Source organism: Ambystoma mexicanum, chromosome 12 (genome assembly GCF_040938575.1).
Source record: "Ambystoma mexicanum isolate Mex_15411 chromosome 12, UKY_AmexF1_1, whole genome shotgun sequence".
NCBI classification, from domain to species: domain Eukaryota; kingdom Metazoa; phylum Chordata; class Amphibia; order Caudata; family Ambystomatidae; genus Ambystoma; species Ambystoma mexicanum.
This window is the reverse complement of record NC_090936.1, coordinates 116,156,852-116,184,396: the sequence shown is the minus strand read 5'-3', so window position 1 is coordinate 116,184,396 and position 27,545 is coordinate 116,156,852. Positions and strand designations below refer to the sequence as shown.

The 27,545-nt window shown below is 47.6% G+C and overlaps 1 protein-coding gene across 3 annotated transcripts in view; it reads left to right on the top strand.

Annotated features, from left to right (window-relative positions):
- SCUBE1 (signal peptide, CUB domain and EGF like domain containing 1) overlaps window positions 1–27,545 on the top strand; it is a 2,600,196-nt gene that overhangs the window by 1,798,405 nt on the left and 774,246 nt on the right. For all 3 annotated transcript variants that reach the window (XM_069628128.1, XM_069628129.1, XM_069628127.1), the window contains one exon: window positions 2,884–2,994. In XM_069628128.1, the coding sequence (XP_069484229.1) occupies window positions 2,884–2,994 (111 nt within the window). The remainder of the gene's footprint in view (window positions 1–2,883; window positions 2,995–27,545) is intronic.

Below are 27,545 nucleotides of genomic sequence, written 5' to 3'. Positions count from 1 at the left end.
GGAGCGTGGCATTTGAAAGCATTAGCAGTATGTACCACCAAACAGGCATAGAAAAGTTTTCTCCCGACATTATTGTTTGACAGGGTCTCACAATGATAGAACTAAAAGGACCTGTCTGTGAAATGTTTCTAGCCCGTTTGAGGGATAGAAATGCAAGTAGGACAGCGATAAATGCTGCTGCTCTTCCATTTGAAAGGAAATGAATGACAGAGTTGGCAATGACCCTGTTAAGCATTGCACATCCCCCATGTGCCTTTTCGAACTAAGCACAAGGGAATGCAGATTTTTTCCTTTTTATTTGAAAGAACATTCTTTCTATGGATTTGGGATGTACTTTTAAAAGTAGAGAAATGCCCATTTTTGTGTACATTTCCTAAGGAGGTGAAAATGTTAAAAATGATCAAAAGAATTTCTCTCCCTGTTTGAGGGATAGAAATGCAAGTCGGAAAAGAAAATGAACTATAGGGTTGGCAATGACCCAGTCATGCATTGCTCATCTCTTAACCAATTCCAAATAGGCCCAGGGGACTGTGACTCTTTCCTGCATATTTGAAAGAGAACTCCATTAGAGGCACCCCTTATTGGCACAACAGCTTTGAAAAATGGTGTCTGAGTGTGGGCATCTGTGATTCACACATTTGGATACCCCTTGAGAATAGGGCACATGTTTTTTTTGGGGTGCAAGTAAATGGATACACAAGTGCATTTTATCACTTGTGAAAAAGGGTTTTGAGGCATAGTGGCCAATTGCACACATTTCTTTGAGCCAGTTCGAGATTAATTGGACATTTAGTGACTCATCCTGATTCGACTCACAAGTCATCTCTATAGATGATTCGAGCCTCGCAGAAGGCTTGACCATCCTGAATGTAGCCAATGTGGACCTATCCACTGCTTTTGAATCAGTGGGCAAGAGTAAGTTTTGGCTTTCTGTAAGGAATTTGTCGTTGCTTTGGACCTTGTGAGAATCTTGATGAGTCTTCATATGGACAATAGGGTGAAGGTCTTCTTTAAGAAAGATCATATAACAACGGAGGCTTGAGGGATGTGACAAGGATGTATAATGCCATCATTTCTTTCAACTTATTTGCTAATGCTATTTTTGAGGATTTAGTTAAAATAAATGCTGATATTCCGTTAATAGCGAAATTATGAATTCAAATGTTGACTTATGACGATGATTCAGAACTCTGGCAAGACCCTGCAAACCCTTCAAAGCATCATTTCAGGATATACACTGTACATGAAAAATCTTGGGCTGAAAGTTAATCCTTAGAAATTGGCAATGATGATGTTCTGAAGAGGTAGAGAAAAATAAAAATTGGTTGTTTATACTACAAATGCAACTCTCATTAACAGAGCCAAACCGCATGACTATCTGGGAGTTAAGTCTTGTCATAAACATCTGGTAAGCCGCATTTGTTAAACAGTCATATTTTCCCAAGCCTTAGGAAAAATCAATAGATTATTTGTTTACATGTGTCAAACTCAACTGATTGAGGCCCTATTGAAGGTTCATAATGCTAGGGTCCATATGGCATGGAACTTCAGGCACAAGTACTTAAAAATACGTTTTTATGTACAATTCCGTCTCTTTCTCCCAGTGCGCCAATATATGCATGTCAGCAGGAGATAGTTATTGCACACTGTGAGGACACATCTAGATTGAAGCCAACAGCATTATGACTGAATGTACTATTGAAGTAAAAGCTAGTTTGGCAAGACTATTTTGGTATACATATGGCCTCATCATCGTAAAATGGAGATCCCTTGGGCAAGGTGAGTGATCCCGAAGTTAAAATGAACATGTGTAATGGATTCCATGACCAATCCTTAAGTAAAATTCAACCATACTTAACATGAACTCTGAGAGTCCTGTTTTCCAGTTACTAGATTACGGTGTAATTACTTACCTATTAATGGGGTCAACTTGGAAATGTCAAGGTACATGAAAATCCCTTTCTTCCTACTCATGTGGAAACAGATTTGCCCCTTTTTAATGCCCTGTGTATAAGGATGTACCAAAACATGCACTTTACTTCTTGCATTGAAACTTCTAGGGTTTAAACAGTGTGGGGGCAGTGTTAGTTTATTTAATTATGGTAAAGGTAATTACCTCAATGTAACCATCTGAGGAAGGTCTGCCATAAACCATGGACATAGCATGAATCACTACAATTATTACAGTATTTTTTTTTATTAGGGAGCCCTGTAGCTTCTTGGCTTTATCCAATTATCTGAAAACTGTTTTGTTCATATTTTGTAATTGGAATTCTATTTGTTAATAATTAAATAAAAATATAAATACAAAAAAGGGAGTCAAGATCAAAAACTGCACTTCTGTATTAATATTATAGGTAAGTAATTATAAAATTGTAAGGCATGGAGTTCTGCTCTACCATCAAGAGATATGAGCACCAGAGATTTAATATTAGTACATATATTACATTGTATTTTATCTCTGCTTGGAAGGAGTCGAAAATAAAAGCCATTATCTCTGCTTGGAAGGAGTCAAGTATATAAGCTTTTATCTCTGCTTGGAATGAGTCAAACATAAAAGCTGTTTCTCAAATTTGAAAATGCTATTGAAACTTTTAATTCAAAAGATGAAACAACGGGAAATAACCATATTTCATATATAAATGTGTTAACCATGTATCCACATTCAGATTAGCAATAGCTAAAGAAAAAGCAAACTGAATGTGGACCTTTACCTCTCTGCTCTGCTTTAGTATGTCATGTAGATTCTTATAACAATAAACAAGAGTTTCGGGAAACTGAATAATCAATAGTGAATGTTTTGCAAATGGTTAATAATTAAATAAATATGCCTGAATTACTCAATATATTAAAGTAACAAACGAAAATATATTTTTGATGCAGATTCCTTGGCTCCACCAGTGACACAAAAAGCTCGTTTTAAAATCAAGGATGCAAAGTGTCACTTACGTCCACGTAACAGGGATAAAGTGAAAGATGGAAACAAACAAACAGGTAGGCAATTTAATCAGAATGTCATATTTTCAGACTATGGAATGCACCATAGATGTTTTAGATCTACGTGATTACAAATATATATTTTTTTTCGAAACCCAAAACATCTAATTTATGTTCTTCTTCTAAATGCATTTCACCACAATTTAATGAGGGGGAGACCCCACGCAGCCCCCCGCCCCCACACCCATCTACCTTAATTATTACCCTAACCCAAGCCCCACAACATTATTTCAGTGAAATGCCTTAAAAAATCCTGTTATGGCATTCGAAAAAATGGGATTTGATGTGTTGGTAGAATACCGACTTTTTCATTTGCCATATTTTGATTTCCTTTTAGTACTCATTGTGTTACTATCCAGCGCTCTCCAGCTTCTTAACTTAAAATGTCACATATTACTATTGGGCGTATAGAGCCCTCCCAGCCCCAGTCCTCTGAAGCAGAGGCAGGAAAGACAGAGCACTGCCCTTTGTGTGGAGAGGAATGTTGCTGTGTGGAAGGAGATGTCTCAGTGTCCTGCTTAAGGTATTTGTGATTAGTGTTACCTGAAATCTGATTTTCCATCCCTTTTCTAAGCCTTTTGAAAACACCCTTCATGTGCTTTCAGTCGGATTGGTGTTTTTTCTCCCTTTTTGGCTTGGTTTGTGCAACAACAGAGTTCACTTTTCAAGGAGCCATTTTGCACTCCCCACCCCACAATCCCTTGAAGAAATCCAGGCATCCAATATGCCCGGGAAGTCACCTGAGCCCCCTGTCCTCCAGTCCTTTGAAGCAGAGGCAGGGAAGACAGAACACTGCCCTTTGTGTGGAGAGGAGTGTTGCCTTGTGGAAGGAACTATCTCAGTTCCCTGCTTAAGTTATTTGTGATTAGTTTTACTTGAAATCCAATTTGCCTTCTGTAAGGAGTCAGAAGAAGGACACGGACAGGAAAGACAGAGCACTGCCCTTTGTGTAGAGAGGAATGTTGCTGTGTGGAAGGAGATGTCTCAGTGTCCTGCTTAAGGTATTTGTGATTAGTGTTACCTGAAATCTGATTTTCCATCCCTTTTCTAAGCCATTTGAAAACACCCTTCATGTGCTTTCAGTCGGATTGGTGTTTTTGCTCCCTTTTTGGCTTGGTTTGTGCAACAACAGAGTTCACTTTTCAAGGAGCCATTTTGCACTCCCCACCCCACAATCCCTTGAAGAAATCCAGGCATCCAATATGCCTGGGAAGTCACCTGAGACCCCTGTCCTCCAGTCCTTTGAAGCAGAGGCAGGGAAGACAGAACACTGCCCTTTGTGTGGAGAGGAGTGTTGCCTTGTGGAAGGAACTATCTCAGTTCCCTGCTTAAGTTATTTGTGATTAGTTTTACTTGAAATCCAATTTGCCTTCTGTAAGGAGTCAGAAGAATCTAAGAAGAATCCTTTCCCTAAATCTAAGAGGAATTTCCCTGCTTCAAACAAAACTAAGGAAACTGTCAGAATGTCAGTCAAAACAATAGTCCACCGTCCTGTGCCCAAAACAGCAATTTCTGACCTTTACATTTAAACTAGTATACAAAGGGGAAACTGGGACTCCTAACTGCAAAGCAATGACTCCCTTCCTCTGAGTAATATCCAGTGTTCGTCCCACTGCTACAGATGCAGCAAAAAGAGGAAAAGTAAAGTTCACAGTTTCAAAACAGAAAGATTCTTCAACAAGTAGCAGAAGAAAGGAGTTCTTCACTTTGTCACATTGTTCACAAAAAAACAAGAGGTAGTTCTTCTCTTGGTTATTCCAAGTCCTAGTCAACCCCAAAGTACTGTCTCCCTGGCCCTGGTTACCGTTGGCACAAATGTTCACCAAATCAAGAGGTTGTCTTGGCGTTCTTAATGTTTGAAAACTCACAGTCAATACCAGGGTACTGCCTCCCTTCCCCTGGATACCAGATGCACAAATGTTCACAACGCTAAGAGGTAGTTAATCTTGTCCTGACCTTTCCATGTTCTCCACAGGACTAGGCAGAATGACCCCCTTCCCGTGGTTTTTATATGATCAAGAGGTGACTCCCTCTTCTTGTTGTCACCATGCATATGACAGTTCAAACAAAAATGGGTGAGTCCAAGACTCACAATCTTCTTGCCTGGTATGCTCTCCTGCCATGACTTGGTTTACCTTCTTTCATACATTTGGGTGCGGGTCCCAGACTCACAATCTTCCTTCCTGGTATATTCTCCTGCCAGGACTTTGGCTACTCTCTTTCATCCATTTGGGTGCGGGTCCCAGACTTGCAATCTTCCCGCCTGCTATACTCTCCTGCCAGGACTTTGGTTACTCTCTTTCACACATTTGGTTGCAGGTCTTAGACTCACAATCTTCCTGCCTGGTATAGTCTCCTGCCAGGACTTTACCAAGATTTCCAGTCTCATACAAGTTCAATATCTTGCCTTAGTGGCTTTTTGGTACCTTGCTTTTCCTAACAGTTTGCTTTCTCATATAAGTACTGCCACAAAGAAAATATCTTCTTTTCTCAGTGAGGGATTGGATTTCCAACTCAGCTTCTCAATCCCTGCGGTCCCACTTGCAGCGTGCCGGTGCTCCAATGTCCTTCTATGTGCTCACCAGCTTCTCCTGGCAGCTTTCGGGTCTCTCGTGGTCTCCGTTCGGCTCTGTGGCTTTGGGCTGGACTTGTGTAGTGTTTCGCCCACTTCCTAGTCTGCGACAAGGCTCAGTCCTTCCTTCGGCCTCGATCGTGGTACAGCAGAACCCTTTCAGAAGTGCCTCTCGTTGGGACGCCGTATCCCTGAGCCTTTCTGCTCTGTGGCTCTGCCTGCAGCTCTCCGGTTCCCCGAGCCGCGTCGAGAGGATAAAACTCCATGTTTTTCTACGCTCAGTGGTTTTTAATGTCCTGGAACCAATAGGATTGGTACAACAACAAGAGTGCATAGCATAGATCCTCCAGGGATTCTTCATTGCTCTGGCCCTCTTCCTCGTCCCAATACTCTGAGTCAGAGTCAAAGGGGGGTATTTAGGAATTTTCCTATTTGTCATACAAGGATGGTCCCTTTCAACATGACAGTCGGATATGGAGGGTCAACCTCAGATGGATAAGATGGGATACCATGTTCTCTCTGGAATATAGTCCCCAAGTCCATAAGAGTACTCCCTCCCCATGTGATCCTCCCTCCTATTGCCACCACCCCCTGAGGGATTATTGTACTATGGATGCAACGCCCTGGCCCCATGCGAAAGCTCTCCCCCTAGAGGAGAAGGAACAACATCCTCAGATTCATCATACTTCCCTTTTCTAAGACTTTTGAAAAAGCCCATTCAGGGCTTGCAAAATCTCCTCACAAACTCGCAGTGCGGGAAAGAAAGAAAAGACAAGGCTGGCTCGAGGAGTCCCGCATGGAACAGGGAAACATGACAGCTATGGTCTACCCAGTGACACCCAATGGTGTGGCGTCACACCCAGCCTCTGGGACTTTTCCCCCCAACGCCTAAGAGCTTTGCCCTCCTGATAGAGGGGGGGCCCCCGCTGAGGCACACATGGACCTTTGCTGAGTTAGGAGGCCTCTGCCTTGCATTGGAGGCTGGCGCCCCATGACCAGGTCGGCACCCCCAGCCGTCCGGGACTCTGCCACTGAAACCTTAGAGCTTTGCCCTCCTGAGAGGCCTGGGGCACATAAAGGGCTGCCGCTGAGTTAACGGGCCTCCGCTCCGCATTGGAGGCTGGCGCCAAATGGCCAGGGCAGTACCTGGGACCCCTTAGAGCTTTGCCCTCTGGAGAGACCAAAGCCCCCTACCGCCTCGCAGATCTCCAGTAGCACTTCCCTGCCACTCCTACTGGATCCTGGGTCACACCTGGGCCTTCTGCTGCCAGACCTGCTTGGCCTCTCCCTCTGTGGCAAAGGCCTTTGGTCCCTATGTGCTCCTGGTGCCTAGTCTGAGCGGGGAGGATCACATCTGGCTCGCCCGCCACTTGTCTGCCCCACAGGGAGACACTTCCCACTAATTATTGAGCCCCCACGAGCCTGGACGCAACAAATGTAGGAGCCAGCCGGGGCAGCCGTGACTCAGGCCATCTAGTCCGTCCTCCCAGCCAGGTGGTCAGTCTGGCTCGGCCATTAGGACCAGATGACCCAAGACGGCATGCCCCGACCAAATGCCTGGGCGGCCACAAGGTCATTGCTGCCTATGGCCACCATCCAGGGCTTAAGCCTCCAGCTCCACTTCCAGGGACGGGGCTTAAGCTGCCATCCACAACCAGGGCCCAGCCTCTCTTCCATGCCTTGGTTCGGGTGCAGAGGAGGCATCTGCTGTCTGCGCCACAAAGCCGCCCTGCAGAAAGACACTTCCCATCAACTCTTATGCCCCCACAAAGTAGGGGTTTATGGAGACGGGCCAGAGTCAAATTTAGGAGTAAGCCAGGTCAGCCACAACTTGGGCCATCTGGTCTGACTACCTGGCCAGATGGCTAGTCGGCCCAGCTAAAGGACCAGTTGGCTCAGGACGGTCCGCCCTGACCAGATGGCTGGACAGCCATGAGGTTGTGCCTGCCTTAAGGCCACCACCCAGGGTCCGGGGCTTAAGCCACCATCCACTACCTAGGCCAAGCCTCTGTTCCCTACCTCTCACAGGCAGGGTCCTGCCTCTCTGCCGTTGGCTGGGCCAAGGGTATCTGGTCTGCTAGGCTGACCGGAAAGGGAGTAGACCGTTCCCCACCCAGCCCACACACCCACTGGAGTTTCCTGTGCGCCCCGCCATGCAGCAGAAGGAAGAAGGATGGAGACCCTTGCGACACCGCCTTCGAAAAAAGCTTGGCATAGAGGATTACTTTAATAGATCGCAGCGGGGTAGCTGCTCTGCTACTTAAGAAAACATGACACAGAATCAGGTCATCTATAAATGATTTAGCAGCAGGTTCCCCACAAGCATGCACTGCTTTACTGGCGAGAGAGGTGTCTCTTTTCTGTCCAGATTTGAGTGCTGAGGCGAGCGGCTCTGCCCACCTGCCCAGAGACCGGCTATCCTAGGCCAACCGAGGCCCCACAGAGGTGCGGTATCATTACGGTTTAGGGAGGATTCTGGCTCAGAGACATTCAGTCATAATCCCACAGATATGGTAGCCTCGTCCCATTGGCTCCTCAGCCAAGCACATACACCAAATGTCTGAACCTGTGGTTTCACTTGTACTGAGCAGGTTACTATTACAACAACACATCATCAGTTTGGTAAAAGTAACCTGTCTTACAACAGTCTAAACTCAGCTCACGTTTCTTATTAGTGGGTGAACAATCCAACATTTGGTGAATTCTGCTTCAAAATTATAGGAAGAGCCCACATCGAAGGATCAAAAACTGATGTCACTGTGAACTCTTGGCCACCACAAGCCAAATATCAGAGGACTTCACTAAACCATCCAATTGGTAGTAGCGACGGGCGGTGTGTACAAAGGGGAGGGACTTAATCAATGCATGCATATGACCCGCACTTACTGGGAATTCCTCGCCACCTCCCTTGGGCACCAGCCTTGAACGTGGCTCGACCGTCCGCCTGCCCAGCGATGAACCCAGGGCACCCCGATGGGGTCCCGGCCCCTCCCTGGAGAGAAAGGCTCTATCACTCCTCAGCCAGAGCTTCAGGATGGCTGGGGGTGCAGGCCTCCCTCCCTTGGGTCCCTGACTCGCACGTAGGTCGGCCATCCGCCTGCCCAGTGGTGGATCAGGGGTGCCCCAGTGGGGTCCTGGTGCTTTCTATTTAGCCCTGGCAAGAGCTCCAGGATGGCCGAGAGGGTTGCTCCCTCCCTTTGGCACCTGCCGCAAATGTGGGTCAAATGACTGCCTGCACAGCAGTAGATCCAGGTTGCCCTTTTGGGGTCCCAGTCTCTCCCTGGAGGGAAAAGCTTTATTGCTCCATGGCCAGAGCTCCAGAACAGCCGGGGGTGCTGGCCCCCTCCCTTGGGCACCTGCCTTGAATATGGATAGAGCTTTTCTCTCCAGGGAGGACATGAGACCCCGCCAGAGCACACAGCTACCTCTGCTAGGAAAGGACGCAGCTGACCCTTGTGCGAGCACCCGCCGAAGGGTGGGGGCAGCACCCCTGGCACTCCTAGAGCTCTGGCCAGGGAGCGATAGAGCTTTTCCAATGGGCCTACTGTGTGGGCAGGGCCCCTGGCCGGCTGGCAAAGACTTGCCTCCCCCTCTGCGTGGCCCAGGGAGATTTTGGTTGGGAGGTGGATGCGGGGCCCTTGGCAAGGCAGGCAACTGCTAAGTGCATTAGAGCTTTGCAGTGGTGGGGTCCCTCCTCAGGTGCGCATCGGGTGCTGCTCAGTAGAGCATAGCTGTCAGGTTTCCCAGTTCCATGCAGGACTCCTCGAGCCAGTCCTTGCTTTATTACTCACTGCATGCCTATGCGAGCAGGCGAAGAGGTTTTACGAACCCTCCCTTTTTGTCCTGCTTAAGTACTCCTACGCCCCGTCCCCTTTCCTCCATACCGTATGGGCGTCCCTTGCTACCGACGGGAGACTGAACCTTTTTCACCAGAAAAATCAACTTCCCCTTTAGATTTAGATGCCCGCTGGGTGGCGGCCCTGGGAGCATGCGCTCCCCTGACTCTGCCCCCTGGCGCCACTCTGCAGTCCTCTTTTCCGCGTCGACAGGAACAGACCGCTTTCACCATCACTCCTGGGTTAGGCCTCCGGCCTAGTAGTTCCATGCGCTCTTCCCCAGAGAAGTATTTTTGTCTTATTTTTTTCTTGTCTTTATTCAGATACCTCTGTCCTCTGGCGCCACGCTCCTCCCCGGCGCATGTCGACGTCAGCAGGCTTCAGCAGGTGTCCAGCATGCGAGAGGCTCTTCCCTACGTCCGACCCCATGCTCTTTGTCTTTGCTGCCTTGGCCCCGACAATGGCTGGCCGACAAAATGGCCACCAGGCCAGACATAAATGGTGGATCGCCTGACACATCCCCCTTCGGGACCAGGTAGGGGAACGAGTTTCCAGGTGGGACTGGTCTTCACCGGGCACGTGGCCTACGGCATACCCTTCTGCGTCGCAGGGCAGATACACCCCGCATGTAGCAAGGCAGAGTGTGCCCATGTCTCAGCACCCTCAGGGCCCTGTGCCCACACCCGCGCCACCAAGTGCTCCACCGGCCTGTGAGGACAGGTTTTTTGAAAGATTCCTGATGCTTATTAGGTCTCCACAGATGGGCATCATCCTCAAGGATGTGATCAGGGACATGCTCCCTCCGGTTCTGCCGTTAGCACCCACGGCCACTCCGCCCTTGGTTCCAGCACCTCTGGCTCTGATGCAGCCCCAGCTGCCCACGCCAGTTCCCACTACACCGGCCCCCATGCCTCCAACGGTCCTGGCAGCTCCACACCAGCCACCGGCTCCTGTCAGTACACCACAATCCCCGGATCCCAGCAATCCACCAGCTGCATCTGACCAACAGGACACATTGGTGGACACGGATGAGGAGGAGGACCCCAACACACCTTCGTCGGCCAAGGCCTTTCATGAGCGGCTGGCGAGCCTAGCCGAACACTTGGTCTTTCCACAGCCCGAGGTGGAACAACCAGAGGTGGGGGTCTTGGGGGAAGTCCTCACTCTATGCCCCACAGCTAGAAGGGGGATTCCAATGCAAAAGGAAGTGGTGGCACTTGCCAAAAAAGGAAGGCTTAAACCTCATTCGACACAGCCTACCAACAGGCGCCTCAAAACCAAATACAGGCAGATGCAGGTGGATCCACTCTTGCTGTCGGCACATCCCCAGCCACACTCCTCGGTGATCATCAAAGCCTCAATCTACTCCAAGCCACAATCGTCCTCGTCTACTTCAGCCTCCGGAGAAGATCCTGGAAACATATGGAACGAAAATCTATTCCAACGCTTCACTTCATCTTCGTCAGACCAATGCAGACGCTTTGCTCGCTGCGGTTAACCAATGGCCCTGGCAGGAAATTGCTGACGTCCTTCCAGAACTTCCGGTACAGAGCCAGACGTGCTTCAAGGCGGGGCTGGCGGAAGCCAAGATTATAGCGCAGGACGTAATGGAGTCCACCGTGGCTCACATTGACATCTCAGGTCGTGTCATTTGCATTGCTACGGACATGAGAAGAACAGCCTGGCTACGGGTGACCAAGTTCAACTCGGACATCCAGGAGCGTATACTGGACTTTCCATTCGAGGGTGGTAATCTGTTCCATTCCACTAGGGACGAGGAACTTGATAAAAAGAATAACAGTTCCCAGACTGCCAAATCCTTATCTATCCTCACTAAGGCCACTCCTTAGGCATATAGCCAGACGCACCAGCGTTCATACAAGGGTTGGTCTTTCGGAGGGTTCTAGGAATTTCAGGAAAGCCTCTGCACTCCTCTGTAAGGAGGAGAAGATATGATATGGCATTTATAACTTGCCTATACACAAGTGTTTTAAGGCGTAACGAGGCAAGTGAGGGGAAACGGGTAAGACAGACAACAATCCTACTAGGCCAGGTGACATTGAGATCGCGCAAGTGCAGGGGGAAGGGACAGGGAAAAGTGCAGGGGGAAAGCAGCAGGGCCAGTGCAGTACATAGGATAAAAGTAAATAAATAAGACAATAAATAAAAGTGCGGCCAACTGGTGACAAGTGCAAGGGTAAGAACAGACATCAGAGGTCAAGTGCTAGTAGGGGCTGTAGGGATACAGAATCAGCCCCCAAATGCAAGGGTTGTCAGTGGGCAGTTTAGGTGTGCAACTGGCGGAGAGGGGAGCTGGGCCCGAAATCAGAGGGTAGCTAGGTAACAAGTGCCGTTTTAGATTCAGCCAGGAGATCAGCAGGGGAGAGGAGGAGAGAAAGCAGAAGCAAAGAGGAAGGTCTTGAGGTGCTTCCGGAACCAGAGATGGTTCTCCTCAAAGTTCAGAGAGGCAGGGAGGCTGTTCCAGAGCGAGGCCCCAGCAGAAGAAAGAGATCTAGCACCAGCTTGCTGCTTGGGGAAGCGACTGACTCTGAGGGAGTTGGAGGCGGATGAGCGAAGAGCTCGAGAGGGAAGATATTTAAGAAGAGAGAGTTGAAGGTATTGAGGTCCCAGTCCCCAGAAGGCCTTGTGGACGATGCAGAGGGTTTTGAACTTAATCCTCACCGCCACTGGGAGTCAGTGAAGAGATTTCAGTCCTAGAGAGATACGATCCCTGGTCTTGCGCGCAAGGACAAGTCTCGCAGTCCTGTTTTGGATGAGTTGCAGGGGGCGGAGAGTGGAGGCAGGAAAATTTAGAAAGAGGCTGTTGCAGTAGTCCCGCCTAGAGAGAACCAGAGCTCTGGAGACCGTGAGCTTCTGGGGGAAGGAGAGGGAAGGAAGAATGCCTCTGAAGAGGTGAAGCTGGTAGTGTGACTTCTTAGAGATGTCAGAAATGTGAGGAGAGAAGGAAAGTATGGAGTCGAATATGACCCTGAGGTTTTTAGCCTCGCAGGTGGGAGCAGGAAGAGGGCCAAGAGATGCCGGCCAGAGACCGACAGGAAAGGAGGGAGAAGGTGTGCCGATGAGAAGAATCTCAGTCTTACTGGCATTGAGGTAGAGATCATTGGCGGCGCACCAATTACTGGATGGCGGACCGACAGTTAGAGATGAGAGATGGAGAAGAGGTGGCGAAAGGGAGCCTGAAAATGAGTTGAGTGTCATCTGCATAGCACTGAAAATTGGGACATAGAGCGGCAATGCGGAGGGCAAGAAGTGCCAGGTATTGGTTGGACAGCCAGGGAGAGAGGTTAGACCCCTGGGGAACACAACAGGTAGAGATAGAGATAGCGGAGAGGAAGGACCCAAGTTAGACCTGGGAGGGTCGATCGGAGAAGAAGGAGGTCAGCTAAGCCAAGGCCTGATCGGTGATACCCAGGTTATCACGGAGACGGTTGAGCAGGATGGCATGGTTGACCGTGTCAAAGGCAGAAGAGAGATCAAGAAAGATGAGGTCACGGGGTGTTGGATTCAAGGTTGGAGAGCAGGTCTTCACGGATGTTCAGGAGTGCAGTTTCCATGTTTCTGGCAGCTCTGAAGCCATACTGATGGTCATGGACACAACCAACAGATTCAGTGTGAAGATTAAGCTGGGAGATGGCCAGCTTTTCCAGGGGTTTGCCCAGGAAAGGATTGATGGAGATTGGGCGATAGTCAGCTGGGCAGGAAGGGTCGGCAGATGGTTTCTTAAGAATAGGGTGCACAACTGAGTGCTTCGGGGGGGGGGGGGGGTACTGCATTGGCAACGGAGTCAGAGCAGGAGCCAGGGTGTCAATGTGGTCCTTGATGGGTTTGGAGGAACAGGGGTGAACCTATTTCGATGAGACTTTCATAGATCAGACTTGTCTAGAAATCTCGTCTGGGGAGAACAGCGGAAAGGCAGAGAAGGAGGGAAGAGAGGTGGCTGACGAAGGGCCAGAGAAAGAGCAGGGAGTAGAGGTAGGAGGGGGAGAGGAAGAGAGAGAGGACATGATGTCCTGAGTTTTAGAGATGAAATGAGATGCCAGGGACGTGCAGAGGGACTGGGAGGGGACAGGAGAGGTAAAGACTGCAGCAGGATTGGCCAGCTCCTTGCAGATTTCAAAGAGTTCGGCCGAGTTGTTAGATGCCTCGGAGACGCAGGCTTGGATGTGGGCTGTCTTCTTGGTGTGGACAGAGAGCCGGTATTGCCTATGGCACAGGCGGCAGGACAGTTTGTCAGAGGATGTACCAGAAGCACGCCATTTCCTCTCTGCCACCCTGCACTTGCGTTTAAGGGTGACTATGTCTGAGTCGTACCAAGAGTTTCACTTGTCTTTGGGTTTCAAGCGGATCCTCATGACAGCGGCAAGAACATCCAGAGTATCAAATGTAGCAGAGTGGAGCATGGAAAGGGCTGTGTCAGGATGTCAGTCAGCCAGAGGAGGAGTAGGGGGTGAGAAAGGTGACGGCGAAAGCCTCAACTGACACACGCTTCATGGGTCAGATAACTGAGAAGGTAAGTGGCAGTGCTGGAGTTGACTTGGCCTGAGGGGTACAGAGGGTGAGATGGGAGGAAAGGAGGAAGTGATCACTCCAGGAGAGAGGAGTGGTGAGAGGGATAGAAAGGGGAAGGTCTGAAGAGATCAGAACATCCAGAGTGTGCACTGCAGAGTGATTCGGGCCAGAGAGGAGAATAGAGAGAGAGAGAATCACAGAGGTCACGAAAGAGTCCAGTGGAAGGACAGGAAGCATCCATGTGGATGTTGAAGTCTCCAAGAAGGAGGAGTTCATTGGATGAGACCAGGAGGGAAGAGGAGAGGTCCACCCACTCAGAGAGGAAGGAGGAGATCTGACCAGGTGGCAAATAGATGGTAGCCTCAGTGAGGGAATGGCCAGCAGAGAGAGAGAGCCTGCAGACGAGGCATTTGAAAGAGGAGTAGGCCTGTGTAGGAATGACAGAGGCAGGAATCCACTCAGGCAAGATCATGGCTACACCCACTCCGAATGGTTGGATCTGGGCACGGAGAGGATCTTGTAACCATCAGCGAGGAGAGTGCCAAAGCTTGTGACAGAGCTGGCCGTGAACCATGTCTTTGTGAGACACAGGACAAGATCCTGGAAGCATATGGAAAGAAAATCTATTCCAACGCTTCACTTCATTCGTCAGTCCTATGCAGACGCTATGCTCGCTGCTGTCAACCAAAGGCTCTGGTGGGAAATCGCAGACTTCCTTCAGGAACTTCAGGTACAGAGCCAGGCACGCTTCAAAGATGGGCTGGCGGAGCCAAGATTGTAGCTCAGGACATAATGGAGTCCATCGTGGCTCACATTGAAACCACAGTTCGTGCCATTTGCATTGCTATGGACATGAGAATAACAGCCTGGCTACGGGTGACCAAGTTCAAGCCGGACGTCCAGCAGTATATACTAGACCGGCATTTGAGGGTGGCGATCTGTTCCTTTCCATTACGGCCGAGGAACTTGATAAGAAGAAGAACAGTTCCCAGGCTGACAAATCTTTATCCATCCTCACTAAGGCCACTCCTAAGGCATATAGCCAGATGCACCAGGGTTCTGGCAAGGGTCATTCTTTCTGAGGGTTCTGGGGCTTTCAGGAAAGATGGTCCAGGCAACCGGACAGATCCCCGAGCTAGCACCGGCTCAAGCAGCAGAAGGCAGCGCACAAGGGCTTTTCCCAGTCCCCCTCCTGAGCCCCAGCCTCAGATGGCAAAAAGGCGTGACCCGCCCATCCGGATCCACAAGTCTCCGGTGAGGGGCAGGCTTGCCCTTCAATCTCAAAGCTGGCGTGTAAGGTTCACGGAATGCAGGATCCTATCTGTTGTATCCATGGGCTTCCATCTACCTCTCCCTCCTTCTCCTCTCTCCTCCCCTCCGCTCCCACAGATTGGTACAGCAACTCTGTTGGTGGAAATTTGCTCGCTTGTAGAGAGTCAGGCAGTGGAGCAAGTCCCTGCCTCCCAGCGGGGTCTGGGCTTCTATTCACAAATGTTCACCATACACAAGAAGAACCAGGCGGGCTTGAGAGTTGTGTTGAACCTTTCCGCCCTCAACCTTTCCCTTCCTCCTCAAAAGTTCAAGATGGTTACCCCAGCGCATATAGCGGAGACATTGTGCACAGGAGACTGGATGTGCTCCCTGGATCTGACGGATACTTAGCTGCGTGTCCCGATATGGCAACCCCATCGGTCGTTTCTGAGGTTCAGGATCATGGGTTTCCATTTCCAATACAAGGTTTTACCCTTCGGCCTCAATTAGGCCCAGGGTCTTTACAAGACTGATGAACGCAGTGGCAGCCCTTCTCAGGGCCCAAGGTCATCACGTCTATCCATACCTAGACAACTGGCTTGTAAGGGCAGTTCACCACACCGCCTCCGCCCTCATGAATACTCTACACGAGTTGGGATTTTCCATCAATCTCAAGAAGTCACAGCTGGAGCCTATGCAGAATCTAACATTCCAGAGCCTCATCTGGGATATGAGCTCCGAGAGAATTCTCTCCTCGGAGGACAAGATCACAGCCATCAAGAGGGCCATGGGGCATTTTCTCAGCAGAGCAGTGACCTCGGCATGGTGGTATCAACAAGTCTTGGGCATCATGGCGGCATGTCTCCTGGCAGTACCACACACAAGGCTCAAAATGAGGTGATTGCAGTTGCACTTCGCAGCCTCCTGTAGTCAGGAGAAGGGTTCCCAGGCAGAACATAATGGGATCAGCATCCCACTTCATCTCCACCAGGACGTAGTCTGGTGGAGCACAGACTATAACTTGCGGATAGGCAGGCCATTTTGTCTGTCAGCACCGCAGGTTACCATCATCACAGACTCATCCCAAGAGGGCTGGGGAGCTACCTTGGACAGCCACCGTGTCCATGGGGCTTAGTCCCGTCAGGAGCAGGAAGCCTACATTAACTGGCTTGAGTTGATGGCCATCTGGCTCGCCCCCAAATCCTTGCTGCCGATGATCCGTGGCAAAACGATCCTCATTCAAACGAACAGCTCCACCAGCATTTATTACATCAACAAGCAGGGTGGCACCAGGTCCCCTCCCCTTTGCACTCTAGCAGTCCGCATTTGGGAGTAGGCTCTGGCAAACAAAATGCTATTCATTTAATGTTTGTAGTCTTTATTGGTTCTATCCCAGATTATAAACATCTCTGGGCGGGGGCATACGGAAGTTGCCATCCGCTGATCAACACATTAATACTACTAGTGTTAGCTAGATTGGATACTAGCTTGCCATTCATTATATGGTTCTCTTTTTCAAAACTGCCTCTGTGACAGAGTACAATTATTCATTAGTTTCTTTTTTCTTTCTTGGTCTTGGCGTCTTAGACTTGAAAGATTCAGGTTCCATTCATCCTGAACCACGGGCATTGCAAAAACATCTGCTGAGGTGTACGACTATCTTTACCTGCATCTCTCTATCACCCGGCTAATCTGGGTAAGAGGAAAAAATATTTGGCCTTTGATCTGACAACCATGGAACCCTCTAATTTAAATGTCCAACTATACAGCTTCACTTGTAAAATACACTTTGTCCCTTAGGCATGGCAGCTGTAAAAATCTTTTACTGCTTAAAATCTTTTATAGATTGGAGCACTAAGGCGAGCCATCTGCTACGCAGGATCCTTTTACTTGAATACTGCCAATCTGTATGACAGTGTTTCCAGTTCCATATATACAACGGATTGATTCCAGTTGGTTGTGCCAAGGTTAGTTTGTAGTTTTTCAAGAGTCGCCTAAATATCAAATTTTTCGGTTTCACGTATGGTTTGTGATAATTTTCCTTCACAACGGATCTGTATATAGCCGTGATTCACTTCCGCCTTGCTCGGGGACACTGATTTTCTATGGTAGCACTCCCTGCATGATACCCATGGTTTACCCCAGAAATATAAAAGTTTGGGGGCATGAGCAGGACAAGAGTAGATTTTTCTATTCCAAATCTATATCCGCACTTCCTTTCTTCTTCTTTCCTCTCCGATTGTCCCTTTATTTATTTAAATTGGGAATTTATGGTTTTATGCTTGCTTTGTTTATAGAAAGCCAATTGTTATCTCCTGATGAAGACGTAACCCAAACAACGTTAATACATCGAAACTGGTAGAGAAATGTTGGATAAGGCCACTTATGAAGATCTTCTAGCTTTGGCCTATCCCTACTGTTGATCACTTATAAAATCTACTGTGGCCATGCACTTTGTTTTACACAAGAAACTTTTTGTACAATAATTGGATTGTTGAACAGTTATATTTTTATATGTTTTTATCTTGTACCCATTGGTGGTTTGCATGAGTGGATTGATGTATGTTGTATGGATGTGGATGAATGCATTTAATAGTATGAATTTTATGTAATTTTGATGGTTTTAAATTTATTCCTGCTATTTTAAATAAATCATTTCCCGAGTGCGGATTAATTTGCGATTAAACTCACACTAGAATAAATGTATTAGGTATAATAAAACCCTTAATACAGCATTTTCAAATTGTATCCTCTGGATTTTCTCTCTGAGACGAAATACTGTGCTAATACCCTAATCTAGAGAGTGGAGTTCCCTGTGCCTTTCAGATACACAAACAACATGCACGTAACAGCAATTAATTTCCCGGGGGAGTCCAACCTGGAGAAGGACATGCTCATCAGGCTCGGTGCAGACAACTATGAAAGGCAGTTGAACAAACAGGTCCTTCGGGGGATCTTTGACAGATAGGGTAATCCTCAGGTGGATCTCTTTGCCACCTTGTCCAACAGGAGGTGCCCCCAGTTTGCGTCCTGGCAGGGACAGGGCTAGGGTTCTCTGGGTGATGCGATGCAGATCCAATGCAACAACATGAACGTGTATGCCTTCCCTCCCACTCCCCTGGTACACAGGGTAATCTGCAAGATCCGGGAAGCCCGGCACCTCTGTGTCATCCTGATAGTTCCGTGGTGGCCAGCAGGGCCATGGTTCTCGGAACTTCTTAGCGTGTTGGATCAGGCCCGGTACACCTTCCGCTGGGCCCAGCTCAGCTACTCTCACAGCAGGGAGGCGCAGTCATCCACCCCGCCAGAAGTTAGCCCTTGCAGCGTGGTTCCTGAACAGGTCACACTAAGGCATCTACATCTGTCACAGGCTAACCTAGACATTATACAAGGCGCTAGGAGCGATGCTACCAGGAGCCAGTACAAAAGCAAGTGGACCAGGTTTTGCCACTGGGCTGAATCAAAGGAGGTTGATCCATTGACCTGCATGTTGGATGATGTGCCATCCTTCTCTGTACAGCTCGCACACTCCGGGTACAGGTGGCCACATGTCGCACCTATCTAGCAGCAATAGGAGCCTATCCTCTAATCCAGTGGTTAAAAGACACCTGGCGGGCCTCACCAGGCTCTACCCGCCTATCAAAGAAGCCACACCCGTTGTGGGACCTCGACGTGGTATTGGACGCCCTGGCGCATAAACCATTCGAACCTATGACATCCGCGGACATCAGGGTAGTCAACATTAAGACAGCCCTCCTGGTGAAATCAGGGTCAGTGAAATGCAGGCACTGGTGGCTTCAGTGCCGTATACTACTTTTCATAAGGACAAGGTGGTGCTTAGAACTCACCCAGCATTCTTACCTAATGTGGTCTCCTCTTTTCACCTGAATGAGGAGATATTGCTAACTGCTTTCTTCGCAGACCCTAAGGATGACGCTCAGAGGGTTCCTGACTGTCTAGATGTCAGGCGTTCTCTAAAATTCTACCTGGACAAAACCAGGTGCGTCCGCAAAGCAGAGTCTCTCTTGGTCACCATCAGTGGGTCTAAGCCTGGCTATCAGGGTTCCAAGGCCTCCATAGCAAGGTGGATGGTTGTGGCCATCAAGGAGGCCTATGAGGGGCAGCACAAACCTCTCCCAGGAAATATGCATGCCCACACTATCAGAGCTAAGGCCACAGTGGTTGCTTTCCAAAGGCACGTCACGTGGCAAGCCATCAGCAAGGCAGCTACATGGGCTACACCCTTGGTCTTCTGCAAGCACTACTGCTTCCAAATCGGACGTGGCATTTGGTCAGGCAGTGTTAAGGAACTTGTTTTTCTAGAAGGGGCAGCTCTTCACACTGGGGCTACATTCAGTTGTAATCGCCAATACAGTACTCCTAGTCCATAGTCCCCTTTCCTCCATACGTCCCACCATACTCCCACCTAATATAACTAGTGTCATAATATTGTCGATGCGTCTAAGGGGGCTGAGGAATGGCGCTGGGGGGCTGAGTCAGGGGAGCACACGCTCCCAGGGCCACGCCCCCATGTGTATCTAAATTTAAAGGGGAAGTTAATTTTTCGGGTAACAAAAGGTTCTGTGTCCCATCCCTAGCGAGGAACGCCCATACGGTATGGAGGAAAGGGGACTATGGACTAGGAGTATGTTAATCACAATGGTGAGTAACTTATCATTTATTTTTATTAGTTTTAGCTGAGATCTGATTTTCCCTCCATTTTCTAAGCTTTTTGAAAAAAACCCTTTCTATACGAGCACACCCTTGCTGTCCTGCTTAAGGTATTTATGATTAGTTTGACCTGAAATCCGATTTTCCTTCCCTTTTCTATGCCTTTTCAAAAAGCCCTTAGTGTGCTTTTTGCTGGATTCGTGTTTTTTACCCGCCAATCATTTGAAGAAATCCAGGCATCCAATAGGCGCAGTAAGTCACATGTGCACTCCCCCAGTTATTTTTCTACTGTTTGCTTAGTGCAGCCTTGCCCAGACAGCTGAAGAAGAGCAGTTGATAAGGGCAATTCCCACCAGCTCACGGGATCAGTGAAAAAAAGGTAAGGGACTACGTGATATACTCAATTTGTCTCTTGTGGGTTTCCATTTTCTCCACCACGATGCTGCCCCTGTTAGACATCCTTAAGTTAACATTGGTTTTTGCTGCTGTTAAATTGTGTCACTTTAAAGTTAGCTGCTGTGAGCTTCCTAACTCTGAATCTTGACACAGTGGGACTTTCTTACATTTTAATGTTGCACTGCGTGACTTTGTCATTTTGAATTTAGATGCTGTGGGCTCTGTCTCTCAGAATTCTGCCACTGCAAGGTTTGACACACTTTCAATTGTGCCATAGTAGGGCCCTGCCACTCGTCACTGTGAGTCTTTGACACTTTTAGACCACGTCACTTGAGTTTGCCACTTCTGACGTTCGTCACTTTGCCACCCAGCCGTTTTGAACTCTAAGACTCTGAACCTCCCACTTTGAACTTCCTGCTTCAAACTCTGCCACTGTGAAACTGAGGTTACCACACCACAAGACATTGCCTCTGAGAGACAACCACCAAAAGGGGCCTTCGCTCCTGTGAATCTGCTTCCACCACAAACCAAGTGGGTCCCAAACATCAGGAGGCTAACGCCACATTGAGCCACTCTCCACTGAAAGGCATCATTGCTTTGGGGCTCATGCCTATTAGGCCCTAACACAGTGAGGACTTACCACTCTCAGAATATGCCATTGCAAGTCCCTCGCCATCACAAGCTTCTAACACTACGAGGCCTCCACCACAGGAAAGCCACACCAACAAAACTTGGATAAGGGGACAAGTTTGCCCCTGGGAGAGTTTGTCCTAAGATTGTTTACCCCTGGGATACTTATGCCCCTGGGATAGTTGCCCACTGGGACAGTCCTGCCCCTTGGATAGTTCTTGCTCCTTGGATAGGTCTTGCCCCTGGGCTAGATCTTGCCCCTGGGCTAGGGCAGCCCCTAGGATAGGTCTGACTCTGGGATAAGTCTGCCCCTGGGATAAATCTTCCCCTGAGAACGTTTGACCCCTGGGATAGTTCGGCCCATGGGATAGTTTGGCCGCTGTGATAGTTTGGCCCCTGGGATAGTTTGGCCCCTGGGATAGTTTGGCTCCTGGGATAGTTTGCCCCTGGGATATTCCAAACTTTAATATAATCCTACCGACTACATCCCCCGCTCTATGCTGGAATAGCACGAACACACACAGCTCAAGAAAATATTGCCACTGAAACGCCAACAAAGGAGGAACACTGACCAAGGAAAAGTAGCCACCACCCACAAAATCTGTGTGACTGGACATCAAGGAGGTAAAAGAGAAAAACACATGTGGACAACCAGACAACCCACCAGGAAAAGACCTGAACAACCAACATAACTGGAAAAACAGACCCATAATCTGACAAGGAACCTAGCCTCTAATCAACAAGCCCACACCAAAAAAATGCATTGTACCAGGAAAGACTGACGCACAAGAAGGAGCCAAAATAGAACAAAGCAAACGGAAGGAGGCCACTCATCTCAAACCACCACACCTGAGAGCCAACCAACCCCAGTAAACAACACACCCAACTGCCCACTAGAAGGAGAGCCCCTTTTCCAGAACAAGAACAAAATCACTCTACGTATTGCACTGCCTGTCAACATACTAGCCCCCCCCCCGCACAACCAACCGCCCACAAACATCCTAAACACATAAGGAGCAATACTCTAACACAGCGGACATACATGAAATCCATAAAAGCATAACCAAACAATATGAACTCACTGTTCATCACAAAAAACTGTTGATACATAAAGAATCATCAACACAAGCAGGAAGACGACCACAAAGAAGCCATCAATCCAAAATGCAATGTTTTTTCGAATGCAGAATTTAAGGGAAAAATGAATCAATTTGAACTCAAATCTGTCACCCTCAAAAGGCAAAGAAAATGCAGAAAACAAATAGATACACTGACACCTGTCAAGACACTGTCAATGTCAAGACACACCGAAGAGATATACACATTGCACCTGTGATTATCTGATTCCTGCTCCCTTCCGAACCCACCCCTATGTATATTTATGTACTATTTTTGTATATCCACCAGTTAGATCTGTTGATTATGTATTGTCTCCATATTTGTATCTGTCCTCACTCTGTAACTAAGCTTGAAGTAACCTTGTATGCTGTGGCGCCCAGTTACCTAAGGGTCCGTCGCACTTGACAAACAAACAAACTCCTAAGTGATGAAGAAACAGACATTCTTTGCCTCATCAAAACCTGGTTAATGCAAAACCTCAAGGTAGTCTACCCAACAACTTCAAATTGACACGAGCCAACAGAGAAGGAAAAAGAGGTGGAGGTCTTGCTGTTGATCACCTAAAGATTAGAACAACACCACCACTGAACATTCCAAACTGCAAATCACTCCTTCTGCACTTAGCTTTAGACCACCAAAGCAACCTGTCATTCCTACTCATCTACAGACCACCGACATATAACCCTACTTTCATTGACACTTTTATGGACACCATCACCAACATAGCCATAAAATCTGACCACCTGATCATATTAGGAGATTTCAACATTTGGTTTGAAGAAAACACCAACTCACTAAAACTAGCAATGATGCATCTACAGCAATTGGTCAAGAGAGCAAAACACACAGCCGGGCACACCCTAGATGCCATGTTTTTACAAAAGAAGCCTGGTCACAACTACACCCCCGATGCTGATTATCTAAAGCAACCACCTCATAATACCCTTTGTAATGCACCCGCCAACGCAAATACTAGCTAACCTCACTCATTAAAGGGTATAGGACATAAAGCAGTCCATTTTGCACTTTCTAGAGCGAAAGACCACCTCAGTGTGTTGATTCCAGCACCTACTGCGGCTTATGGTAGCATTAATCCTGGCACTTCACTTGGTCCTCCTCAAAATTAGAGGGCTTCAGTTATATCTAGCGGATTCCAGGGATCAGGAGGAGAAACCTCAATCAAAAATTAAAGCAATTATTTTGGAATTACAGCCATGCCTGCTTTGGTGAAAAGACGATTGAAATCTTCTTAAAAGAGTTCCCTTTCAAGAACCACCTCACCCTCTTACCATAACACCAGATTTGTCTCTTAACAGGTTCTGGAAGCACTCTGGGTCAGTTTCAAACTCGTGCTCTATGGCCCACAACGGAGCACCAATGACATATAAGCACATGAGAGTGGACATTCTGAGCAGTCTTTCACACTGCAACCAGGAATGGGAGCTGATGGATTGTGTTCTTCAACAGATTTTTCTGAGGTCACGTTTTCCCCAGGTAGACCATTTTGTGACATCAAAGAATCATAAATGCGCATACTTTGCAGCACTCCTGGGATAAGATAAATGAAGCCCTAGAAGATGCTCAACAGATCCCCTGGGAGGGAGAAGCATGTTACGAGGTTTCCCCTTTGCCTCTAATTCCAAGAATCCTCTTCAAATTCAGCAACTCCAGTCATTGCATTCTGAGTTTGATAGCAACAAACTGGCCAACCCGAATTTGGTACTCAGACCTATTGCTACGCAAGGGTCGTGGCCACTTCCAGTGACACAAGATCTTCTGTCTCAACAGGAAGGCGGGGGGTTTTACCCCTCCCTGGTGTCACTGAACTTAGCAGCTTGCTTCCTGAGCAATTAAAGTTTGTTGGTCTAGGTCTGTCAGATCACAATATGACTATCATGAAAGCAGCCAGAAAACAGTCCACGAGGTCCCAGTACTAGACCAAATAGACCCGATTCTGCTTTTGGATGCTGGAAAATCCCAGAATACACCTCATCTATCATTGAATAACATATTATCCTTTTTGGCTTACATGGCCTCTACAGGTGTCAACAGCACATGTTGTCATACATACTTATCAGCGGTTGGAGCATGTTTACGTCAAACCCTATTATCAAAAGACATTTTGACGGTCTTCTTCAGCTTTACCCTCCATTGGCTAAACTCCACCGATTTGGGATCTAAATATCATTTTTGACTGCAATATCTCATAAACCATTAGAGGCTATGTCTACGGCTGACATGAACCTAGTGTCATGAGAGAAAGCTTTTTTAGTAGCTGTCACTTCCTTTGGAAGGATTAGAGAATTTCAGAAGCTTTCTTCGGCGGAGCCTTACATGGTTTTTCACAGGGATAAGGCGGTTCTTGGAACCCATCCCAACTTTTAACCTAAGGTTGTATTGGCTTTTCATCTAAATCAAGAAATCATCCTGTCAACATTTTTCCCCTACAGAAGTAGAAGGAGTTTTGCATTTTCTGGATGTTCGGTGGGCACTTAATTTCTACCTAGAGAACTCTAAGCCATAAAGAAAATCAGACAGCTTGTTCATGTCTTTTGGCAGTCAACAGGCTGGCCTTCAAGCATCAAAGGTCAACAAAGCGATGGATCATCTCCTACATTGCAGAAGCATACAAAATACATATAAAAGCTATGTTTCAGAGAAACATTCCATGGGAAGTAATCAGTAAAGCAGAACTTGCTCATTTATTTATTTTTTATTTATTCATTTATTTTAATTTATAAAGCGTCCAGCGGCCCGTAGGCATCGTGGCGCTGTTACAGCTTATTCACTTAGTACAGGTGCATTAAATAGCAGTTGTAGAGATTTGAGAAAAAATCTTTACGTAGGCAGTCGTACAGGTTAGGAATACTAGGTTAGTTGAATAGATTCGTTTTTAGCACCTTTCTGAAGACTGTGAGATATTTTTCATGGCGTTGGTTGGGAGCGAGTGCGTTCTAAGCTTTGGGGCTAGTACGTCAAAGCTCGTACCGCCCGCTTTGGCTCTATTGAAAACTGGAACTGATAATAGCTGGGAGTGTTGGTCCCACCTTGGTCTGTGGGCTGGAGCAAGGTTTATTCTTTCAGACAGGTAGGCAGGGGCTGTCTGGGCAATGCATTTGTGAATGATCGTGAGGGCTTTAAATGTTATGCGTTCTTTTATGGGTAGCCAGTGGGCATCTTTTCTTGTCTGTGAGATGTGCTCTCTCCTAGGTATGCTGAGGGCCGCTCTGAGGGCGTTGTTTTGTGCCGTTTGCAGTTTGATAATGTTTTTGGTGGAGGTGCCTAGGAGCAGGATGTTGCAGTAGTCAAGTTCTGCGCCAATGGTGGCTCTGGCGATGTTGAGGCAGTTGGTTGGTGATAGGTGTGGTTTTACTGCGATTATGATTTTTGTAGTGAGTGCAGCTGAGGATGAGATGGCGCTGACTTGCCTGTCCATTGATAGGGTGGCGTTAAGGTATATCCCAAGAGTTTTCACTGCAGTGGAAGCTGTGATAACCGTATTCTCAATGTTGAAGGAATTATACTTGTCATTCAATTTTTTTAGGGACTCTTTGGGGCCTATCAGTAGGATTTCATTTTTTTCCCCGTTTAGGCAGAGACCTGTGGCTGCTATCCAAGCCTGGGTGCGTGCGTAAGTCTTTTGGAGTGTCTTAAGGTCTTGTTCATAGTTCCCAGTAAGGGGCAGAAGAATTTGTGTGTCGTCAGCATAGTTCGTAAAGGCTATGTCGAATTCTTTTAGGTCGCTGAACAGTGGGAGGGTGAAGAGATTGTATAGAGTGGGGGAGGTACAGGACCCTTGTGGTACTCCACACTCAATGGGGGAAGGGGTGGCTGAGGCATGATCGGAGAAGACCCTCATCGTTCGGCCTTCCAGGAAGGAGGTTATCCAGGCGGTGGCTTCATGGGAGAAGTGGCCGGTGTCCTTGAGATGTTTGCACAGGATCTTATGGTCAACCAAATCAAAGGCCGCAGAGAGATCCAAGAGTAAGAGGAGTGAGGATTTGCCTTTGTCCATGGCTTCAAGTAATTCATTCTTAAGGTCCAAGAGGGCTGATTCTGTGCCATGACGAGGGCGAAAACAGGATTGTCTTTTTCCTAGGATATTGTGGGTTTCTAGGTAAGACTGAATCTGTAGGTATGCAGCCTTATCCAGGATTTTCAACAGGAAGGGCACTGTAGTAATTGGACGGTAGTTGATGGGGGAGTCTGGGTCAAGGGTGGGTTTCTTTAGTAATGGGCGCACCCACGCTTCCTTAAGGGTGAGTGGGACGGTACTGTTGGTGAAGGAGGCATTGATAAAGGTGGTGATGAATGAGGCTAAGGCTGTGGCGCAGTCTTTGACGATGTTGGCTGGGCATGTGTCCCCTTTACATAGTGACGGTTTGATGCGCTTCATGATTAGTAGGACTTCTGGGATAGTTACTTCCCTGAATGAAAATGGTGTGGGTTTGTTAGTGCCCTGTTGACGGTCTGTAGCTGGTGGGGTGGGGGATGGCTTATGGGTGGGTAGAGTAGCTTTGGGCAGGTTGTCAAATTGGTTCTTAATTTTGTTCTGGAGTGTTTTAATTTTGTTTAGCATGGCGTGTTGGATATTGTTACACCAGGTTTCGTTTTTCTCAGTTTCGTTTTCTCATTCATCCCGTCTTCCTTTTGCAAACACTAATATTTGGACACAGCAGCCAGATCAGATGCTAAGTTCAGTCAGGCGGTTCTCCAAAACATTTTTGCTTAAACATTAGCTTCCAGCCACCTAGAGGGATTCTTGCTTTGTAATCTCCGATAAGTATGGAGTAAAGGGAATGGGACGTAGGAGCAATAAAAAGTTACTCACCATAGTGACTTCTGTACTCCTAGTCCATAGTCCCCTTTCCACCATACTTCCTGTCTGCCGTACCCCAGTAAATAAGTAGTTAGTCAGGTATCCTGTCTATGGGAGCCAAGGACTGACAGTTGTTGCTGATAGGTGTAGTCAGCAGGGCTGGCCATGCCCACGCTGCTGCACCTCCCATGCAATGCAACATTTGTAAAGGGAAATTGTTTTTTTGTGCTGTGCAAAAAGTGCACTGGTCCTTTCCCCAATTACGGACACCCAGTAATATGGAGAAAAGGGGACTGTGGACTAGGAGTACATAAGTCACTACGATGAGCAACCTTTTCTTTCTTCCTGCTGAAACAACTTCATGAAAATGATTCCTTAGTTTGCGATTGCGGTCGCTCTCTAGATGCTGTTAGTTCTGACATTTTATTTTTACACGCATGGTTACCGATTTAGTGATAATTTCATGGGCTGAATATAAACAATTGGAATGTAATATTTTTCATTTTTGTTAAACATGATGCACTCAAGGAATGCACTGACAGTTATCACAGGCTTTGATGTCAGCTGTTTTGGTCTAATCTAAGACGTTTTGGCCATTGGACGTTTTGTCCAAATAACAAGACATTCTCCAATTTGAACATTCCATTTCTCTCTGAGCTGTGTGAGGGAGTCACCTATTTCAGAGCAGCCAGGGAAGATAAGGGAGAGCTGGGGGCAATAATAA